A 19,268-nucleotide genomic window follows, 5' to 3' on the forward strand; every position below is an offset into this window, starting at 1 on the left:
TGTATTTAAGACTGAGGCACTAAAACACTGTGTAAAAGTCCTATTTTCATGAACTGAGGTATATAGGTTGATGGGCTTCATTTGAGGGTAATCAGGCGGCCAGCTATTTTTTTTTCCAATGGGAGGTATAACTATCAATAAAGAATAATTCTCCAATTTCTCGAGTAGATATATGAACCCAGCTACCAGTTTTTTAGAAAATTGACAGGGAAATGACGCTAAAAATCTCACTGTTCAGCATGCTATTTTTAATTTAGTAATCTGTTTTCATATGCACCTCATTCCCAGTCTCCTAAGTGGAACTCCCAGGTAGGTAGCCTCTCTGGTTCAACATTCAGACAGGCAGTGTCCTGCTGGGGAAGGATTAGTTGTCTGGCACTGTGTGGTCTTGAGGTCAAACACTTTATATAGATTTTCAAACCATCCCCTGGATTCAGACCCTACCTCACCCTCACCTTCTACGGTCGTTGCCCATTCTTAAGCCATTCCAGTTGATTTGGGAAAAAGAGGTATATTTCATAATAGTACACTCACCTCCCTTCTCTCTCCCACATACAAGTTGTACCCATTATACATATACCAAGAAAAATAAATAAATAAAAGACTAAGTCCCTCAGTAAAAAAAAAGTTCTCTGGAATATGTTTCAATACCCAAAATACATTTCCCATATCTTTATTAAATGCTTGCACAGTAATACTTAGGAGTTTTATGTCCTTCTCTTGAGCTATCTAGTATGTTCATACATAAATTTTCTATAATTTCCCAAATTTTGGCTTTGGATAGTACATATTTAATTTCATTGAGAGAAAAACTAGCACAATGGTATTGTTGAAGTTCATTTTTTCGTAACATAGTACTCTATGATAGCAATTTCATTCTACGTACCGATTCTAGATTTAGAAAATGGTACTTCTTTCCCTGATAGTAAATAAACTTAAGAAGGATTAGGTAATGCCTAGAAAAATACAATATAATTACAAATACAGTTAAGCTGGAAGAGGAGAGAATTTTCACTGCCAACTAAATGGAGAGCTGTCCACTGTGGTCTATGAGTAAATGGTGCTACGTTCAGATTATATTTCTCTTTCTCTATATATATAAATGTGCCAACTAATTCATGGAAAAATTCTAAACTTTACACTTCAAACATCTTTTACTTTCTTAAATGTACAGTTCTTTAGAGTCTCTGCCGGAAATATACACTAAAAGTTAACAAGACAAAAATAGTGATTAGTTTAAAGTTTTGTTTTGTTAATCCCTATTTTTGTGCTACAATTTTTTCATCCCTTTATGTACAAACATATAAACCTTTAAGGAAAAAGATACTTAAAAAATTTTTAAAGATAATAACAATTTGACACCCTTATTTAAACCTTCTGATATGCCTTAATGAATTACTGTATTTCTATCTGTGATATATAAATTTTCTAATTTAATAAAGGTGATGGATAATGGGCCAAGAATATTATAATTATGGCCTATTCCTTTAGTCAATATGGTCATCTATAATCTTTGCACACTATAGTATATATAGTATACTATACTATACTTTTTTTGTAGCCAAAACGTTGCATGCTGACTAGAACCTTTGAACTCACTGCCTAAATGTCTTCTAATAAACGACTCTTGGAAAGGCAAGTAAAAGTTACAGATCTTCTTTATAACCTTATTCTCTCATTCTATAATTACAGGTTCAACTTTTTATTCAATAATTCCAGAAGCCAATTTTGTCTGGAAAATATTCCTATTCCCAGGCAGATAAAAGCAAAAGACCAGAAAGTTCTCTAACAGACAAAAATACAGATGGGGACTTAATACTGCCTATGATAATGATATTTCAAATTTCTGAGGAAAGAACTGAACGTTCAGTAACTGGTATTGGGAAAAATCTGATGGAAAAAAGAGCTATGTATCTACCTTATTCCTTACACTAAAGTAAGCCCAAGTGGACCAGCTATATAAATATGAGAATATAATTCTGGGCAGGGGGAAGCGGGGGAACCAAAAGGAAATCCATCTTCATGTAGTTTATGTTCTAGAGCAGGGCTGTCCAACAGAAATTTCTGCAATGATAGAAATGCTCTGTATCTGTCCTGTCCAATACTGTGGCCACTCACTGCATGTAGCTACTGAGCATCTGAAATACATTGAGCTAGTGGACTAACAAACTGAATTTTTCATTTCACTTAAATTTAAATAGTTTAAACACACATGTGGTGAGTGGCCACTGTATTGGACAGAGTAGCTCTAGTGCACTGATTCTCCAGTGTGATTCACCAATCAGCAGCATCAGTGTTGCTGGGAACTTGTTAGAATTGCAAATTCTCAAGCCCCAGTCCAGATCATTGAATCGGAGACTCTGGGGTTGAGGCACGGGAATACGTGCTTTGACAAGCACTCCAGCTGATTCTGACACATACTATAGTTTTCAAACCAGTGATCTGGAGAGAAGAGGATAAAGAAACAAGTAAATTATATAGTATACCAGATAATGATAAATGCCATGATGAAAGTAAGATAAGGAAGGAGATTAGAAAATGTCCTAACTGAAAAAATGACATTGGAAAAGAGACCTGAATGGAATGGGATACTGGGGAAAGAGTGTTCCAGGCACAGTTGACAAGTGCAAAGGCCCTGAGGCAGAAGTGTGCTCCACATGTTTAAAGAAAAACAGAAACCAGCCTGCTGGGGTAAAAACAGTAGACATGATATTAGAGTGATTTTCTTATAGATCTGGAAGGCCTGGTGAAGACTTGGGATTTTATGAAGTGAGGTAGAAAACCACAAAAGGGTTCTGAGCAGTGATGGGATCTATTTTACATTTTTATTTTTATTTTTTTTTTTATTTTACATTTTTAAAGGATAATATTCTGATTGCTGTATTCACAGTAGCCTGAGGTTACAAAGCTATTGCAAAAATTTAGGTGAGAGAAGCTGATAGCTTAGACTAGTCAGGTTCCAGATATATTTCATAAGGAAGTGATAGGATTAAATCGAATGCGGGAAGAAAAGGGTAAGATGACACAAGAGACAGAAAGAGGAGCCAGCCAATGGGAAGAGGCCAGGATTGCAGGGACACTACCAAGTGGCAGCGTTGCTAAAAGGACTCCATAGAAGGCCTAAAATGCTCATTTAAGTTATTTGGTATGTGATATACTTACTAACCTCTCCCTGGTGACCCGCAAACCATCGCTATGGTCCTGGTAGTTTTGAGAGGGGTTAAATCAAGGAGAGAAAGGACATTTCAAAAAGTAGAGACTGGAAAATAAGAATCCAAAAAAAGGATATAAAGTCCAAGCCAGAGGTGGCTCCAAGAACATAAACCCTTGGGAATTTACAATAATATTATAAAGGGTATTTATGGAACAGGGGTTCAGGCCAATCTTTCAGAGACCTCAAAGAGCAGAATGACCTAAAGATGTTATCTGGGTTCCATTTATACCTAGATGTGAACTCCTCTCTAGCAGGACCACCTCTTAGCAGACTTTCTTCCCAGGACCTAATACAATGTAGGTCAGGGTCATTGAATGTGAATTTATAGGAACCAATGACTATTTATCTCTTAGGTAATTTTGCTTAAACATCCACGAGTTCAAACACATAGCAGATAATATGCATTTGAGATTTCTGTTCAGTGTCTGATGCATGAAAAGATGAAACTGTTGAAAGGAGATTCACATGCTTTAAAAAAACCCACATAGGTGAGAAAGCTGTTTTGCTTTTTGTTTTTTAATTAACAAACTTGACTAGTAGCATTGTTGTGTCTAAAGCCAGTACATCTTTACACAGAAGTGGGATATAAGCGTTAAGTTGGGCTAAGACCTTATCCGAAAACAGCCTCAGACCAGTTCAATTGCTTGAAATATTTAATTGAAAGCTCAGCATTTGGCACCAGAAGCACAGAAGAGATGACCCTGACCTTGCGGATTCTGAGGGTGGGAATTACTGACTGGCTCTACCACAAAGGAGCTGTAACACTATAAAGGCAGGACATTAACTTTTAAGCAGGCCCTGCATGCGATGGGGCTGCTTTGGGGGATTAACTAGTCACAAAGTGCTCCCACAGAATACGAAACCATCTCTTGAGTATAGTTTAGAATTATCCACCTGAATGCCAAGTTACTTCTACCAAAAACAGCAATTTTGGTTTGAGGATAATTATCCTAAGCTGATGCACCTAACAGCAGTTGGCAAAAAGGTTTAAGCACGTGATCACCACAGGAAGGATGCTTGTTCTCCTGTTTGCTGAGGTAGGAGCACATGCCAGCAGTCTACCTGAAGCCCGAGCCAGATAATTAAAAGTTGAAAAGGATTGGCTGAATTTGTTCATTACTTCCTCATTCAAATAAGAAACAGTCTTTTCTACCTCTCTACTACCACATTACTTTCAATTTTGGTTTATTATTTAAGAGTCTGCTTTGCATTATTTACAGATTTTTTTCTCTTATGACTGCCTAGAGGGCCGATTTAAAAAAAAAAAAAAACTCTTTAGAAACTCTTCTTTGAAATGGAAGAAATCCCTATGAGATTTCCCACTCCTTATAGAAACAAACGATCCCTTGCATTAACTTCATACCTATTATCTCATTTGAGCTCACAACCACCACAAAAGCTACTCCCACTTTACGAATGAAAAAATTGTCGTTAGAGAAGTTACATAAACAGATTATGAGAAGCATAAATAGAATTAGGGTGCAGTCAGGATCAAAATGTCCTGACTCCTAATCCAGCCACATTTTAGCCTCATGATCCCATGAATCAGGATTCAGGAGAGGGTGGATGGTTTGCAACAGGCTATCTGCTATCTGCTGCAGTTTTACTTCATAGATTGATGGCATCACAAAATTACCCCCTAAAATCCTCCAGTGACCCTTCCTGCATTCATGACACATATTAAGGGTAATATTAAGGGTAATTGTCCTAGTTTTACTACCTGCTAGATAAGACAAGACTTCCCATTTTTGTGTTTTTAAGATCCACCTGGATATCAAAAATGAAAGTCATGATTCGCCAAAGAGCTTTCAGATCAGCTCCAACAACTATGTAGGTGAATTTCCAAACCCTAGAGGTGCTTAAACAAAGTCACTTACCAATAGGGTTGCAATGAAATTTATCATCCAATCTGGACACCTGAGATCGAAAGAGGGGCACTATTAGTAATTACTCTGGGATAATAGGTACAAACAGGGACTGTCATAGGAAAACGAAGATGATGATAATAAGTCTTTTTTATGACTAGATGGATTTCAAGCATCTGATAAGGGGTTGAACCTGAATGAGTAAGATTCTGCCTTAGTATGATTCTTTAAATCTACCCCAGTATCTAATAAGGTATTTTACCCATTCTCCATACATGCTCAAAACTGAGTTGAGTTGAATTGGTTCCAGCTGTCCCTTACAAAGGCATACCAACAACCCAATTAAACTTACCAATAACAGTATAGGAACTTTTAAAACATTCTCCATTGTTACTGATGTTTATTTATCTTACGCTAACCCACCTCGTTTAGTAATGAGTTCAGGAATGAAGCTAACCCACCTAATTCGGAATGAGTTCAGGAATGCTAACTATGCTTGTGTGCATGAAATGAAGTGGATCAGGGAGATAAAACAAATAAACCTAATCTCAAAGTTGAGCGTGCTTACTGAATTATGCAATAGGAAACATTTTGAAGAAAGTAACACACAATTTAAATTCGAAGACAATAATAGATCAGGGTAGTATTAAATTGATAAAAGGTCATATCAAATACTAAAAACAGATATTTCTCAAAGCAAAAAAAAAAAGTTGAAATTCTCCACTTTAAACTCTCCTTGATCATTTATTTTGGATATTATATTTGAATCTAATTATAAACAATTACCTTTATAAAAACTGTGATTTAGGAACATACCTATTAAACATACATACATACCCCTTATAAAAAGAGAAATACCACAAATATATCTCATTGCAATTGGGACAACTCAAATATGGGCAAAGGATAAGATAAAATGTTATTGACATGAAAGTTAGAAATTATTAACTGAAAAAAAAGGCAAGTTACAAGATAGCATGTACAGTATGATGTCATATTGGCAAAAGAGGAAAAGGTTCCTATATAGGTATATGTGTAGATATACAATTGTGAGTGTGTGTGGTGTATGTCTATGTATATGTCTGTGTGAGTAAAAGGTTATATACCACAATGTTAGTAACTGTAATCTTTCTCCTTAATAATGACATGGTGTTTTAAGTATTTTTTCTGGCTTATCTGTCTTTTCCTACTTTCTGTAAGGCCCAACCATTGCATTTATAGTCATAAAAAATTAAAAGTAAAATTAGAAGGGTCATTGTTATAAGGTGTAGATGCCAGGGAAGGAAAGGGATGAGGGTGGCCCTCCTAGGACTTGGAGGGCATTTGTTAGTATTCTGTCACTGTTTCTCAAACCAGGAGAGCGATCAGCCAACAGAGGCTTACGTGCTGCCTGGCTCAGGGCAGTGGGGGAGTGCCAAAGCCTGGAGTACAGGATTCCAACTAGGGAGAAACTCAGGCAGGACTGTTACACTTAAATAACTTAACAGCTAAAATTCCAACTTTTATTTTAAGCAGGTACAATTGAAAAAGTATCTAAACCAAAATTTAAAGCATCCTTATGGAGTTCAATGTGATTATGCCATGCAACAGATTTTTAGCAGTATGTTTTTGAAATCTATTACCCTATTATATGATGTATTCATCACACATCTGTCATTTGACATTTTTCAATAAATATAAGAATGATACGAAATTCTGAAACTCTTCTGCGATCCATACCGTTCGTTGTATTACTGGTTTTTTTTTTGGAGAGGGGTGAGTTAAAATTGACCCACATTGATCCAGTAATTTCTTGTTGTTTTTCATAGTCTACTTTTTTCCAATAGGTGGCACTGTAGTCCATGTAAAACTCTCCTGAGCTAGTTCTCTGACCCACCCAGTGCCCTTCAAAACTCTGGTCTTAAAGGCCAGAGATGTGAGGTGACTTGCTTGACATCACATAGCAAGTTATGTAATAAACCGTAGAGCCTGAGATTTCTAACTTCAAGTTCTATGCTTTCTTTGTGTTTTCATTCCTGGTATTCTAAGATTTGCTCATATCAAAGCAAATTCCTATTTATGGTATTCAGGTCATAAAATATCCTAAGTAACAGGAGAGAGAGGATGCTAATATACCCATAGAATGCTCTCCCTATAGGCTAACAAAGAGGGTTAATGTCAATCTTTTATCGAATTCCCAAATGAAAACTGCTTTTAAAGGGTCCCCAGAGAAAGAGGAATAAGGAAAAATACTTATTCAGTGAGAATGACACCTGACTATAAGATAAGGACCTACAGTGATGTACAAACATACCTACATACTTCCTTTTTCTCTGTAGTGTCTATGCCAGTTTAGCCTATAAACTCATTTTCATTAAAAATTAACTTTTCCCAAGTACTGGTAGACACTACCACTTATGCTTTGCATAGTGTGGTACTTTCTGAGGAGCACAGCCCCTAGGCAGCTTGCCTCTAACAGTACTATTCTTTAATGCTCACTTTTAATAAGGCACAGAGCTGCTTTGCCTGGTGAAAAAAGTTGTTTACTTGACCAGCACACAGATACAAACACACACACACACACACACACACACACACACACACACGCACACAGATATATATACACATATACCTGTACTTCTTCCTTCAATCCAATCATTCGTAATAACAGGACACACAGAAAGGCCCAAGAGTTTTCAGGCTGCCACTCAGCCATCTTCAATGTAAGTCAAGGATCGCAATGGCAAGATAACAGACATCGGGTGACTTTTGGTCACTAAAGAGGCAATATCACTAAGCTCTGGTAACAAAAGATTGGTAAGCCTGCAGAAGGCTCCTAACCTGATTCAGGATAACAAGTTTTTAGTTTGCCCCTGAGCATAAAGTCTATTACCACCTCCAATCTTATTGTGTTCCTTAATCCGAACAAGCTCTTTGGTGAAAAATCAATGTACAAACAAGTGCATTCTTCTGAAAATAATGCTGTGTGTTACATTCTTGAAAATGAAACATTCTGAGCATATCTCTGCATGAATTGTATAAGAAGAGAGGGGAGGGCTTCCCTGGTGGCGCAGTGGTTGAGAGTCTGCCTGCCAATGCAGGGGACACGGGTTCGAGCTCTGGTCTGGGAAGATACCACATGCCGCGGAGCAACTGGGCCCATGAGCCACAACTACTGAGCCTGCGCGTCTGGAGCCTGTGCTCCGCAGCAAGAGTGTCCGTGACAGTGAGAGGCCCGTGCACGGCGATGAAGAGTGGCCCCCACTTGCCACAACTAGAGAAAGCCCTCGCACAGAAACGAAGACCCAACACAGCCAAAAATAAATAAATAAATTTTAAAAAAAAGAAGAAGAGAGGGGATCTTTTTAAAAATCTTTCCCAAGAATACATTTTGAGAAGCAAAACTTTTCTGAACAGTTAAATGAAGCATATGATAAGTTTCTAAATATTTATTTCAGGCTCATATTGATATTATTCTCCAAAGGAGATATATATATATAATACTATCAAAATAAATATAAGATACAAAGAATATTTAGACAAATGAAGAAGAGATGGTCTCAAAAAATTAAATTAGAGATCCTTCACAGTAACATACGGAACTCTGATTTAGCTAAGAAACCTTATGCCCTTAAACTTATTTAAAATGATTCTTCTGTAGTCCCCCACTAAATTCCTGTATCATTTTGTTGAAAATTTTCCTATTCCATTTATGGTAACAAAGCCCAGAAGAAATTTAAGTTATCTATATCATGGGTTTTCACATAGGTAGCTAACATTTTTCAGAAATAGAATAAATTTTTCTATTTGTACATTTTTGTTTTTGTTGTTATTGTTAAACGTTGGTTTTTGTTTTTGTTTTTTTAAATAACGGGGCAGGGCTTCCCTGGTGGCGCAGTGGTTTGAGAGTCCGCCTGCCGATGCAGGGGACACGGGTTCGTGCCCCGGTCTGGGAAGATCCCATATGCCGCGGAGCAGCTGGGTCCGTGAGCCATGGCCGCTGAGCCTGCGCGTCCGGAGCCTGTGCTCCGCAGCGGGAGAGGCCACAGCAGTGAGAGGCCCGCGTACCGCAAAAAAAAAAAAAAAATAACGGGGCAGCAGTTGCTGCAACCTTCAAGATACCCCAAATCACACTCTTAAGATATCCTGAACCGCCTTCTAAAATATCTGGAATCACTCCTGAGATATCCAGAATCACACTCCTGAAATATCCAGAATCACACAACCACTTGTAATTATAAACATTTAATATTAAAAAAAAATTAGTCATAGTGTCTACAACTTGAGTCATTCCTGAATGATAAAACTATTAGGAACAAAGTCTCAAAATCAAATCCCCCAGTAAAAACACTGATATAAAACAAATTCTACTCTCAGAAAAGTTTTTCAGCCCCAAAATTTAAAGTTTTGTTTAAATTTTTCAAACAAAATTTAAAAAGCAATCAGAATTTGGGGCATTCTTGCCTTACTCTCTACCTGAGGAAATATATTTAAGAGATTCTGGGAAAGCTACTGGGACCCATCCAAATGCCTCTTCAAGACACACCATTTAAGTTGCTACCTCCATCAACATATAAGATTTAGGGAGACAGTATGCTGAATTTACTAAACGGTAAATACTACATTGCAAGAAACTGTAAAAAAAAAAAAAAAAAAGAAAGAAAAAAAAAAGAAAAAGAAAGAAAGAGAAAAGAAACTGTGCTAAGCACCGAGAAGAAAAGTCATGATACCTGCATGGATCTTATGGTTTATTTAAGAAGATAAGATACACATATAAATTATAGCATAGGACAAGGTATGATTGTCCTATCAATGGTATAAAGTGTCAGAAGAGTTTGGAAGTCAGAGGTAATAGTTCATTCTGGGGAGATCAGGGAGCCTTTAAGTCAAAACTGTCACTTGAGCTACATTAACTGGATAAAATGTGGCTGGTAAGGTACTCAAGATGGAACGGCTTTCCAAAAAAAGTGTGGAGGTGGAAAAAGTAGAGTATCTGTAGAATCAAAGAGTCATGCGGCTGAAGCTTAAGCTATTTATAGGGGAGTAGTGAAGGAAAGACTGCTTAACTCCAGAGGAAAAGAGGAGAAGGTGGCCCAGTGTCCAGGCTTGTTAGCTTGGACTTCCTTACTTTGTTGAATTGCCATCCCTACAGTCTTTTATCAAAGCGAGTGCCACAAACAGAGGGATGTTTTAGTCAGATTAACCTGAGGGTGGGGAATGAAAGGAGAGCGCCCAGGGTTAAGGAAAACAGTTCTCAGAAGAGAATGGTGGAAGTCACTATGTGCCAGGCACTGATAAGTATTTCATTTAATCCCAACAACAATTCAGTTATAAAACATTTTTTATAGATAAGAAAACTGAAGCAATTCAACAACAGTTGGTGGCCCAGAAACAAAAAGCTGACTGATGGAAAATTACTCCAGTTTAGGAACCTGGAAGGCAAACATGCTGGAAGGTCAAAAGGATGGGGAAAATCTAGGGTCCTTGTAAGTACAAATGTGGTAGAAATGACTGATGCAGAATCCAAGTCAAATATGAAGAAAAATGCAGCAACAGGAAGAGAAATCATCAATTAGACTTCATAAGGAGGATGAAGAACAAATCCAATTAAGAAAGAGAAAGTGGATAAGCTAGACTCAAAAAAGTTGTGTCAAAGAGAGAACCTAAGATCTCAGTATTGGATCAGCTTCAAAGTGGTAAGATACCACGGTCCAGGTGGACAGGGGATGTACACTATGGATGTATTTTCCCAGAGTCAAGGAAACAGAAGAAAAGTTAGCTCAGGGTAGCATGTGGAAAAGTTTAAAGTAATTATGATGGGTGACAGAATAGAGGGGAAACCCGTGATTCTAATACTGAAGTCCCTGAGGTTTAAAAACAAACAAACAAAAGAACCCAGAAGGCTGATAGTAGAGAAGATGGCAATATAAACAGATGACTGGTATATTCAAGATGAAATTTTGAGGAGTACTGATAATGAAACCATTGTTACCTGTCAGCATCAGTGAAGAACAAGGAAAAAATACTGACTTTAAAAAAAAATTACCTTGAATTCAGAGAACATAAGAGGAATTGCCTTTATTACCCCAGCCACATCCATTACCATTATTATTTTAAAATCAGGGTAATGGTGTGATTTCAAGGATTGAAGATGATGCGATGGCCACTGTGTCTAACTTACAAGATGGCTTCCTCCCTCAGAAGAGGGAAAACCCACCTGCATGTAAGGTGGACGCCCACCAAGGTCAGTCACAGGGTTCTCAACCTCCTAAATATGGTTCAATGGGTCTTCTCCAAAACTACTTCCAATACCAAATAAATGGCAAAGTGCAACTGACTTAAATTTAATGAGAATTTAATACACAATACTATGTATTGTTTGCTAATGCTGAACTTTTTTATTTTCATGAACTTTCAGTAATTCATAAAGTTGTACATAATCTTAAGAATAAATCTCAAGATTAAGGTTATCTTGAATAAATTTCATCTAGGTAAAACCACATTGCAAAAATGCAGTACTCAATATGTTGCCTGCTTATTCTTTCATTCTACACACACATATATACATACACATACACATGCAATACTAAGGTCAAAATAGCTTAAATTTCTAAATCAGGACTCTGGATAACAAACGGGTAGTTGAAGGTGAAAGGTGGAACAAGACCTAGTATACAACTTATGTAACTTTCCACTTCAAAATGAAATGGAAAATTACACTTGGCTTTATTCCATTTTTCCAATTTTTATTCAGATATTAAAAATATCAGTCTCCTGGGCTTCCCTGGTGGCGCAGTGGTTGAGAGTCCACCTGCCGATGCAGGGGACACGGGTTCGTGCCCCGGTCCGGGAAGAACCCACATGCCGCGGAGCGGCTGGGCCCCTGAGCCATGGCCGCTGGGCCTGCACGTCCGGAGCCTGTGCTCCGCAACGGGAGAGGCCACAAGAGTGAGAGGCCCGCATACCGGGCGGGGGGGAAAAAAAAAATCAGTCTCCTAAATCACATATTCCCTTCTCGCTGGATTAAAGTTTAATTCTAGGTTTCTATTAAATTTATCCACATTTTAAATAACTTTATTAAATCATTCAATGATGTGAAAAATCCTGCTAGTTTTACAGATTTATCTGTTTTGATAAATAAAAGAGTATTACCTTTTAAGAGTAGTTAATAACTTCTGCAAAGCCAAATTTGGAGAAGCGGCTTAAAAGAGAAAGAATAACTTGGAAGGGAAGGGAAAGAGTTTTCTTATGGGTCCCTGGCTTGCTTTGTAAGTTTGAATTAGAAAATCAATAAAACTGATGACTGTTCCTCTGGAAAAGGCTATTAAAAAAAAAATTTTTTTAAATGACTTAGAAAATGTAAAATAGTTCCAAATTCCAAGAGTCACTTCACTGGGGTTGTGGAATTCATAGATTTGATATTTAAAGCATTGTTATAAAAATTTTAATACCTTTTAGCATTTACTTTTTTAATAGATAACTAAACTGAGTGATGAATAAAGTATCTGCCAAAGAAAAAAATCAAGAAGTCTACAACAGTGGGTTTCAATTACAGAAGAAGAAAGGGAAGTCCTGGTATTTCCTTCACTCCATCGTACCTGCCATGAACAGTAGTAGATTTGATAATATCCCCAGGTAGAACGACCAAGAGTTCAATATCTTTATCTATCGTGTTTTCTTTCTGTTCCATGATAAAAGCAGAAGATTCTACAGAATCATCAACTGAAGAGGCATCAAGGTATTTGGTCTCAGCTGGAGGAAGCGGTGCCTTGGCTTTTGGTTTCCTCCTAAAACAAAAACAAAACAGAGAATAAAATATACATATTTTAAAAATAATTTGCTAATAGGATCTCATTTAATAAAAATACAAAATGTGTGTATGTATGTTTTTCACACCTAGGGAAAAAAATGCACTAAAATGTTAACTGTTAGTTTACTAGGGATGATGGAATTAAGTAAACTTTTTTTCTGCCTTTTAAAAATCAGCATATTTGTTTGTTTTCAACAATATGCTTGCATTACTTGGCAGTACAAAGAAACATGGTAACAAAAGAGATCTGAGGGCTTCCCTGGTGGCGCAGTGGTTGAGAGTCCGCCTGCCGATGCAGGGGACACGGGTTCGTGCCCTGGTCCGGAAAGATCCCACATGCTGCGGAGCGGCTGGGCCCGTGAGCCATGGCCGCTGAGCCTGCACGTCCAGAGCCTGTGCTCCGCAACGGGAGAGGCCACAACAGTGAGAGGCCCACATACTGCAAAAAAAAAAAAAAGAGAGATCTGATATCGGCCTTCATTAAATTCAATTAATGTGTGTTCACTACAGTGAAGCAAAAGTACTGCATTTTCTTTGGTGGAACAAATTATAAAAATTCTTACTGTCCTAGGATGGAAATCAGTATCTCATTTCCACACCTCCTAATACCTCTTACCTTCGTGCCTCTCATTCTATTTGTTTCCAATCTAGTGTATTCTGCCTCTCTAACCGGATTAAACTCTACCTATGCTTCAAAATCTAGCTGAAAACACCCTCCTACCACCCCCCTATATCAAGTGTCTCTCTATAAGGCACATACAACAGATTCCACAAATGTAACATTTTTCCCATTTTTTTTCTCCTGGGTACCAGTTTCATCTCTCTGCCTACATTTATTACTCCCTGTAAGAAAGAAGCATGCTGTATTTCCCACCGTGCTTAGCAATGAACAGTGAACTGTGATTGGTTATTTGATAAAGTATATTTCTATTTCAATAAAAAATGTTACAAATAATTATTCTAATAAATATGTTTCAGTGTCACTTACTAGGACAACCCCTTAACTGATTTATAACAGAAACAGTAGTAGACATTCTACACATGGCCAATTCAATGCTTTGATGATTCCTAGGCAAAAATAAAAACCATGCAAAATAAAAAGCCTTCTTTGTAAGTAAATACGTAACATCCAGCCATTAAGTATTTTCAAAATTTAAGGTCTTACAAATCCAAGCACGTTTGTGCACTCAGCATCATGAAAAAACAGAAACAAGGTTCCTACATTAATTTTCTAAAATAATAGGCCTTTAATTTTTAGGAGTATAACTGCAAAGTTATATTACACTTTAGAAAATATTTCTTTTACAATAGTGACAAAAATAAATTTTTAGAAGTGTTTCAATAAATATAACAAGTTTATAAAATCTATATGAAGAAAAACGTTATCCAATTTCCAAATGTTTTTAATCTGCCCAAATTGACTACTCATCTATTCAACAAACATTTATCCTGTAACAGACAACCATGTAGCAGATTCAGCTAAACACTGGGGATGTAAAGACAGTAAGACCCAGTTCTCCTTCCCCAAAAGGACTGAAAGATATATACAAAATTAGAATAAATTTTGATGATTGTTCTGATACAGGTACAGCTGCAGATGGTACAGCTGCAGCTCATAGGAAGAGAAACTTTCCTAGGAATCCAGAAATGTTTGACAAGATGGGAAACATGAGTTGGGTTTGGGGGAATGAATAGAAACTCACAGGAAAAGATAAGAAATAATTGATATTTTAGGCAAAGGAAAGCAAATCAAGCCATGAAAGAAAGTGGTACTTCTCAGAATTGAAGAGTTTGGTAAAATTCCACAGAAAAGTCAAAGGAGAAGAGAAATCAGTGAATCTATGAAAAAGCTTTTATAAATTAAGAGAATTCAGCAAGGTGGCTTGGCACAAAATGATACATGCCGGCATCAATAGCCTATGTAACCATAAGCAAAACCTAGTCAAAGTATAATGAAAGAAAACACTTCTTTTACAGTAGCAACCAAAATAAATTTTAAAAAATTATTACAATAAATACAACAAGAATTTTGCAAAATGTATATGAAGAAAATCTTAAATGCCAAATAGTCAGCTTGGATCTCCTCTCCCTTAGACTCCAGATTTATAAATTCAATGCCTACTTGACATCTGGACTCAGATGACTAACTGGAATCTCCAGCTAAACTTCCAATTCCTCTTCCCATCTCCTCCAAACCAAATGTTTTCCTCTCCAAGTCTTCCCATCTCAGTAAATCTCAATTCTTTTTTTTTTTTTTTTTGCGGTACGCGGGCCTCTCAATGTTGTGGCCTCTCCCGTTGCGGAGCACAGGCTCCGGACGCGCAAGTTCAGCGGCCATGGGTCACGGGCCCAGCCGCTCTGCGGCATGTGGGATCCTCCCGGACCAGGGCACGAACCCGTGTCCCCTGCATCAGCAGGCGGAATCTCAACCACTGCGCCACCAGGGAAGCCCTAGTAAATCTCAATTCTTTCAGGTGCTTGGGCCAAAAATCTCCTCTCTCACACACATACAATCCAATCCCTTGACAAACTCTGCCAGCTCTATATTATAAATAGACCCAGAATCCATCAACAACCTTGATTACCAAACACCTCTGTTCAAGCTGCTAAGTGGTCTTCCTGCTCCCAACCTTGTCACTTTACACTTTATTCTCAACATAGCAGCTGGAGTGATGCTCTTAAAATGTTAAGTTTGATCACAGAACTTCCTTTCCCACCCTCCGACGGCTTCCGACCTCAGCCAAAATAAGATCTGGAGTTTGATAATCTGTCGTCCCTTACTTCTAGCCTCTCCAAGCTCCCCTGTCCCACTTTCGCCCTAGGCCCACTGCACTCCGATCCTATGACTCGTGCCTTTTCCTTGAACACACTTAGGACAATTCCTACTCAGGTTCCTCTGCAGAGTCTGTTCCTGACCTTAAGATTAACACCTCTACTTCTCTGCCTTACTTTTGTCCGAGGGCTTGTCAGGGCAACGAACATATTTTTTATCCTGTCTCCTTCCATTAGAGTAATTAATCCCATGAGTATAGGTTCTTGTCTCCACCACCTGGTGTCACACATACTTGCTAATGTATAAAATCTCTAGAATAATGTCTGCCACATGGTAGGCACTCATATTTACTGAATGAATGCATTCAGTGAATACTTCCCACAAAGATGAGGTACCTAAGCACGTAACTGGGAAGGAAAAAAGGTCTTACCACCAAGGTACTCAGAATTAGCTGTGTCAGGTTTTAGAAACTGATCATGTTTTATTTTTAAGAAGATGAGTGTTGAAAACTATCCACTGGACTTACTAGCAAGGAATAACTGGGAACCTTAGGGCTTTAGAAGAGTTTCACAAGGAAGGTCAGAAGACAAGCCCAGCCACCACGCGCAGGCAGGTAAAGCGTCAAGAACAACCTTGCCCACAAAATGGACTTGGCTTTCAAGAGAAGTGGTACCATAGAAGGTCTGATAGGCACCTCCTGCTGCTACCATCACCTCCTCATCCCCTGCTTTCATCACTGAAGGCACCTTTCCATCTCCCAGTTTTGCTCCCCCAAGTCACCGTTTGAATGCCCTTCCCATTCTCTGCCTTTACCTATATTACCTATCCTTCCAGGTTCATATTGAATCACAATTCCTTGGTACATTTTCCCTGTCTATTACACACCGCAATGAACTCTAACAGTTTTAATGTTCTTATATGTATGACTGTCTTATTTCCTAAGGTACTTTGAGTCTTATGATGAAAATCCATCTTATAAGTTTATTTATTTATCTATTTATGGCTGCATTTGGGTCTTCGTTGCTGTGCGCGGGCTTTCTCTAGTTGTGGCGAGTGGGGCCTACTCTTCGTTGCGGTACACAGGCTTCTCACTGTGGTGGCTTCCCTTGTTGCGGAGCACAGGCTCTAGGCGCACGGGCCTAGAGTAGTTGTGGCACACGGGCTCAGTAGTTGTGGTTTGTGGGCTCTAGAGCTCAGGCTCAGTAGTTGTGGCGCACGGGCTTAGTTGCTCCGCGGCATGTGGGATCTTCCCGGACCAGGGCTCAAACCCGTGTCCCCTGCATTGGCAAGCGGGTTCTTAACCACTGTGCCACCAGGGAAGCCCCCAAAACCCATCTTAAATTACTAAAGGTAAACCAACTTAAAAAAAGGAAAGCAGAACAAAGCACTTGTTGAAATATTACTTACATGGAACTTCTATTAAGAACATCTTAGTGTTCTCTATTATTATAATAAAGCATTTGTCACCTTTGGTCCTGAAAATTGGAAAGCATATTGGGAATCAAACCAAGATCCTTCCACAATGAATTAGAAATCCAACAGGGAAGATGCAATATGTAAGTAATTAAACAACATATACAAAGCAAAAAAACGAAGTGTCATAAAACAGATGGGTAACCTTGAAGACTCAGAGCAATGAGAGCAAGCTAAAATGAGCTCTGTGGGGATGTGAAGGCAGGTATTAAGGTAACTTCAAAGAAAAAAGGGACTCAGTTCCTGAAAGAATAGTAGTATTCAGGAGGAAGAGCCTGTAGGATCATTTATATGTTGGTTCCCGACTGCGATCCATTTACATTAAATTCAGGGATGTGTCTATCCAGTTAAAGTTTGCTCACTACATGGTATAGTCTAGTGAAAAGAATACCAGGCAGAGGCCTGGATTTGGCCTGAATCCTAAGTAGATTTAAGACTTTGTTAACTTCCTTGATCTCTTACTCACCAGCAAAAGCTTTAAAATACCTTTTACCTACTCACATCTCTCCCAATGTTTTACATTTCTTAGTTGAGATGCTTGGAAACGATAACAAAATTAAATTAAATGTCCCCCAAAGCCAAAAGTACAGTGAAAATAATCAAAGCTTTTAACATAATCTAAGCATAGGAAATTCTGGTAAAGCAGAGTAATACATCAACATGCAATAACAACTGTGGTTTACGGCTTAGACGAATGCTAGTTTTCATTAATATATTAAAAATGCAGTAACTGCCATTGAAGTCCCCCCAGCCTTTTAAATGGGAATGATGTTTGGGCCAGTTGCCTGCTCAAGGGATTTCCACATAAGCTCCTCAGAGGCCACTACCTTCAACAGTTACAGCAACAAATTTTACACAAGGGTGGTGGAGAGGTTATACTGAAAAGATATTTGAGATAGAAACCTTTTCTGTGTCAACACAAAAATTCACTAATCAAGCCCTAAAAATAACAAGCCACAGTAAATTATCATTTAGGTAAAGCGTCGTTTTATTCATGAAAATTATCTCAATATTATATTCAACGTTCATAATGAAAATTAAGGTACGATTTCCACGTTATGCAATAACTGATCTTTAAAATAGCCAAACTTAATTTTAACAGAGAATTCAAATTACCATTTGAATGGTATCCTGCTACCACTACTGATTGATTTTTTTATCACTTGATCTGCAAAGCACTTCAAAATCATGTGTCCACTGTAATCATCACTCCATCCCTGTCAATATTAATATCCTTAAAATAAATGAAAAGGAATAAAAGAGACACTCAGCAAAACAACAGAAATCTACTCAAATACCTCTACTTTGTTTGAAAGAAAAAAATCTTTCAATTGTATATGAGATATATCAATACTTGCATCCTTAATAAGCTACAAGTCCAATGGGCTCTCATCTGTTTGCTTTATTTATATAGTATCCTCATAGATTCAGAGAAATACTATACAAAAATACAGCTTTGATATTAAAGACAAAATAAAAGAATGGAATTATAAGTCTTAAAACAATAGGTTTTTAAAGTATCACATTCTAATGACCAAAAAGAAATTTAACAGCCACCCTCTCTCAGTACAGAGGGCTATCAAACATTAGATGCATTATAGTAAGTGTTGACAAGACAGTCCTTCGAACTACAGTATCTGACAATGTTTTGATGGTTCCTACCTTACGCATTTCAAGTATAAAGTGGAGATCAGTTCTTCAAAACAATTTCTTAGTGTGTCTCTCTGGGTTTAATGAAACAAGAGAAGATTATATTAAACAAAAATCTGTCCCAATGGTGGGCATAACATTGTGCTATGTGCTTGAGGGAATGCAATTAAGAACAAAAGGTCCCTTTTCTTGATGAGCCTTATATCTAATCAAAGTAAATATATCTAAGTGGCTTTAAAAGATAAGCAGTGACAAAAGGCAACAAGGGGAGTCCCAAGGCATTATATGACTCTTAACAGACATTTCTCTTGTCAAGGTCACCAATCATCTATGTGTGTTCAAATCTAATAGATAATTACATATCTCATCTCACATTGAGTAAGCGCCTAAATTCCAATAAAGACACACTTCACAGCTGCTCAAGCCCTCTGCTTGGGATTCTCTTCCTTTGGCTTTGTGTGACAATACAACCTACTGTTTTCCTCCTTCTTTACTGCCAACTCC

General features: G+C 37.8%; 1 protein-coding gene across 5 annotated transcripts in view; it reads right to left on the bottom strand.

Moving 5' to 3' along the window:
- The window catches only part of COBLL1 (cordon-bleu WH2 repeat protein like 1), a 160,914-nt gene that overhangs the window by 50,879 nt on the left and 90,767 nt on the right, over positions 1-19,268 (bottom strand). For 4 of the 5 annotated variants that reach the window (XM_082840914.1, XM_082840913.1, XM_082840912.1 and 1 more), the window contains exon 2: positions 12,657-12,845. In XM_082840914.1, coding sequence (XP_082697040.1) covers positions 12,657-12,845 — 189 coding nt within the window. Of the gene's footprint in view, positions 1-5,091; positions 5,132-12,656; positions 12,846-19,268 lie in introns of those variants that run through there. The other variant, XM_082840915.1, reaches the window with a different exon arrangement.

This window comes from Leucopleurus acutus, assembly GCF_964270905.1.
Source record: "Leucopleurus acutus genome assembly, chromosome: 6".
NCBI lineage: Eukaryota > Metazoa > Chordata > Mammalia > Artiodactyla > Delphinidae > Leucopleurus > Leucopleurus acutus.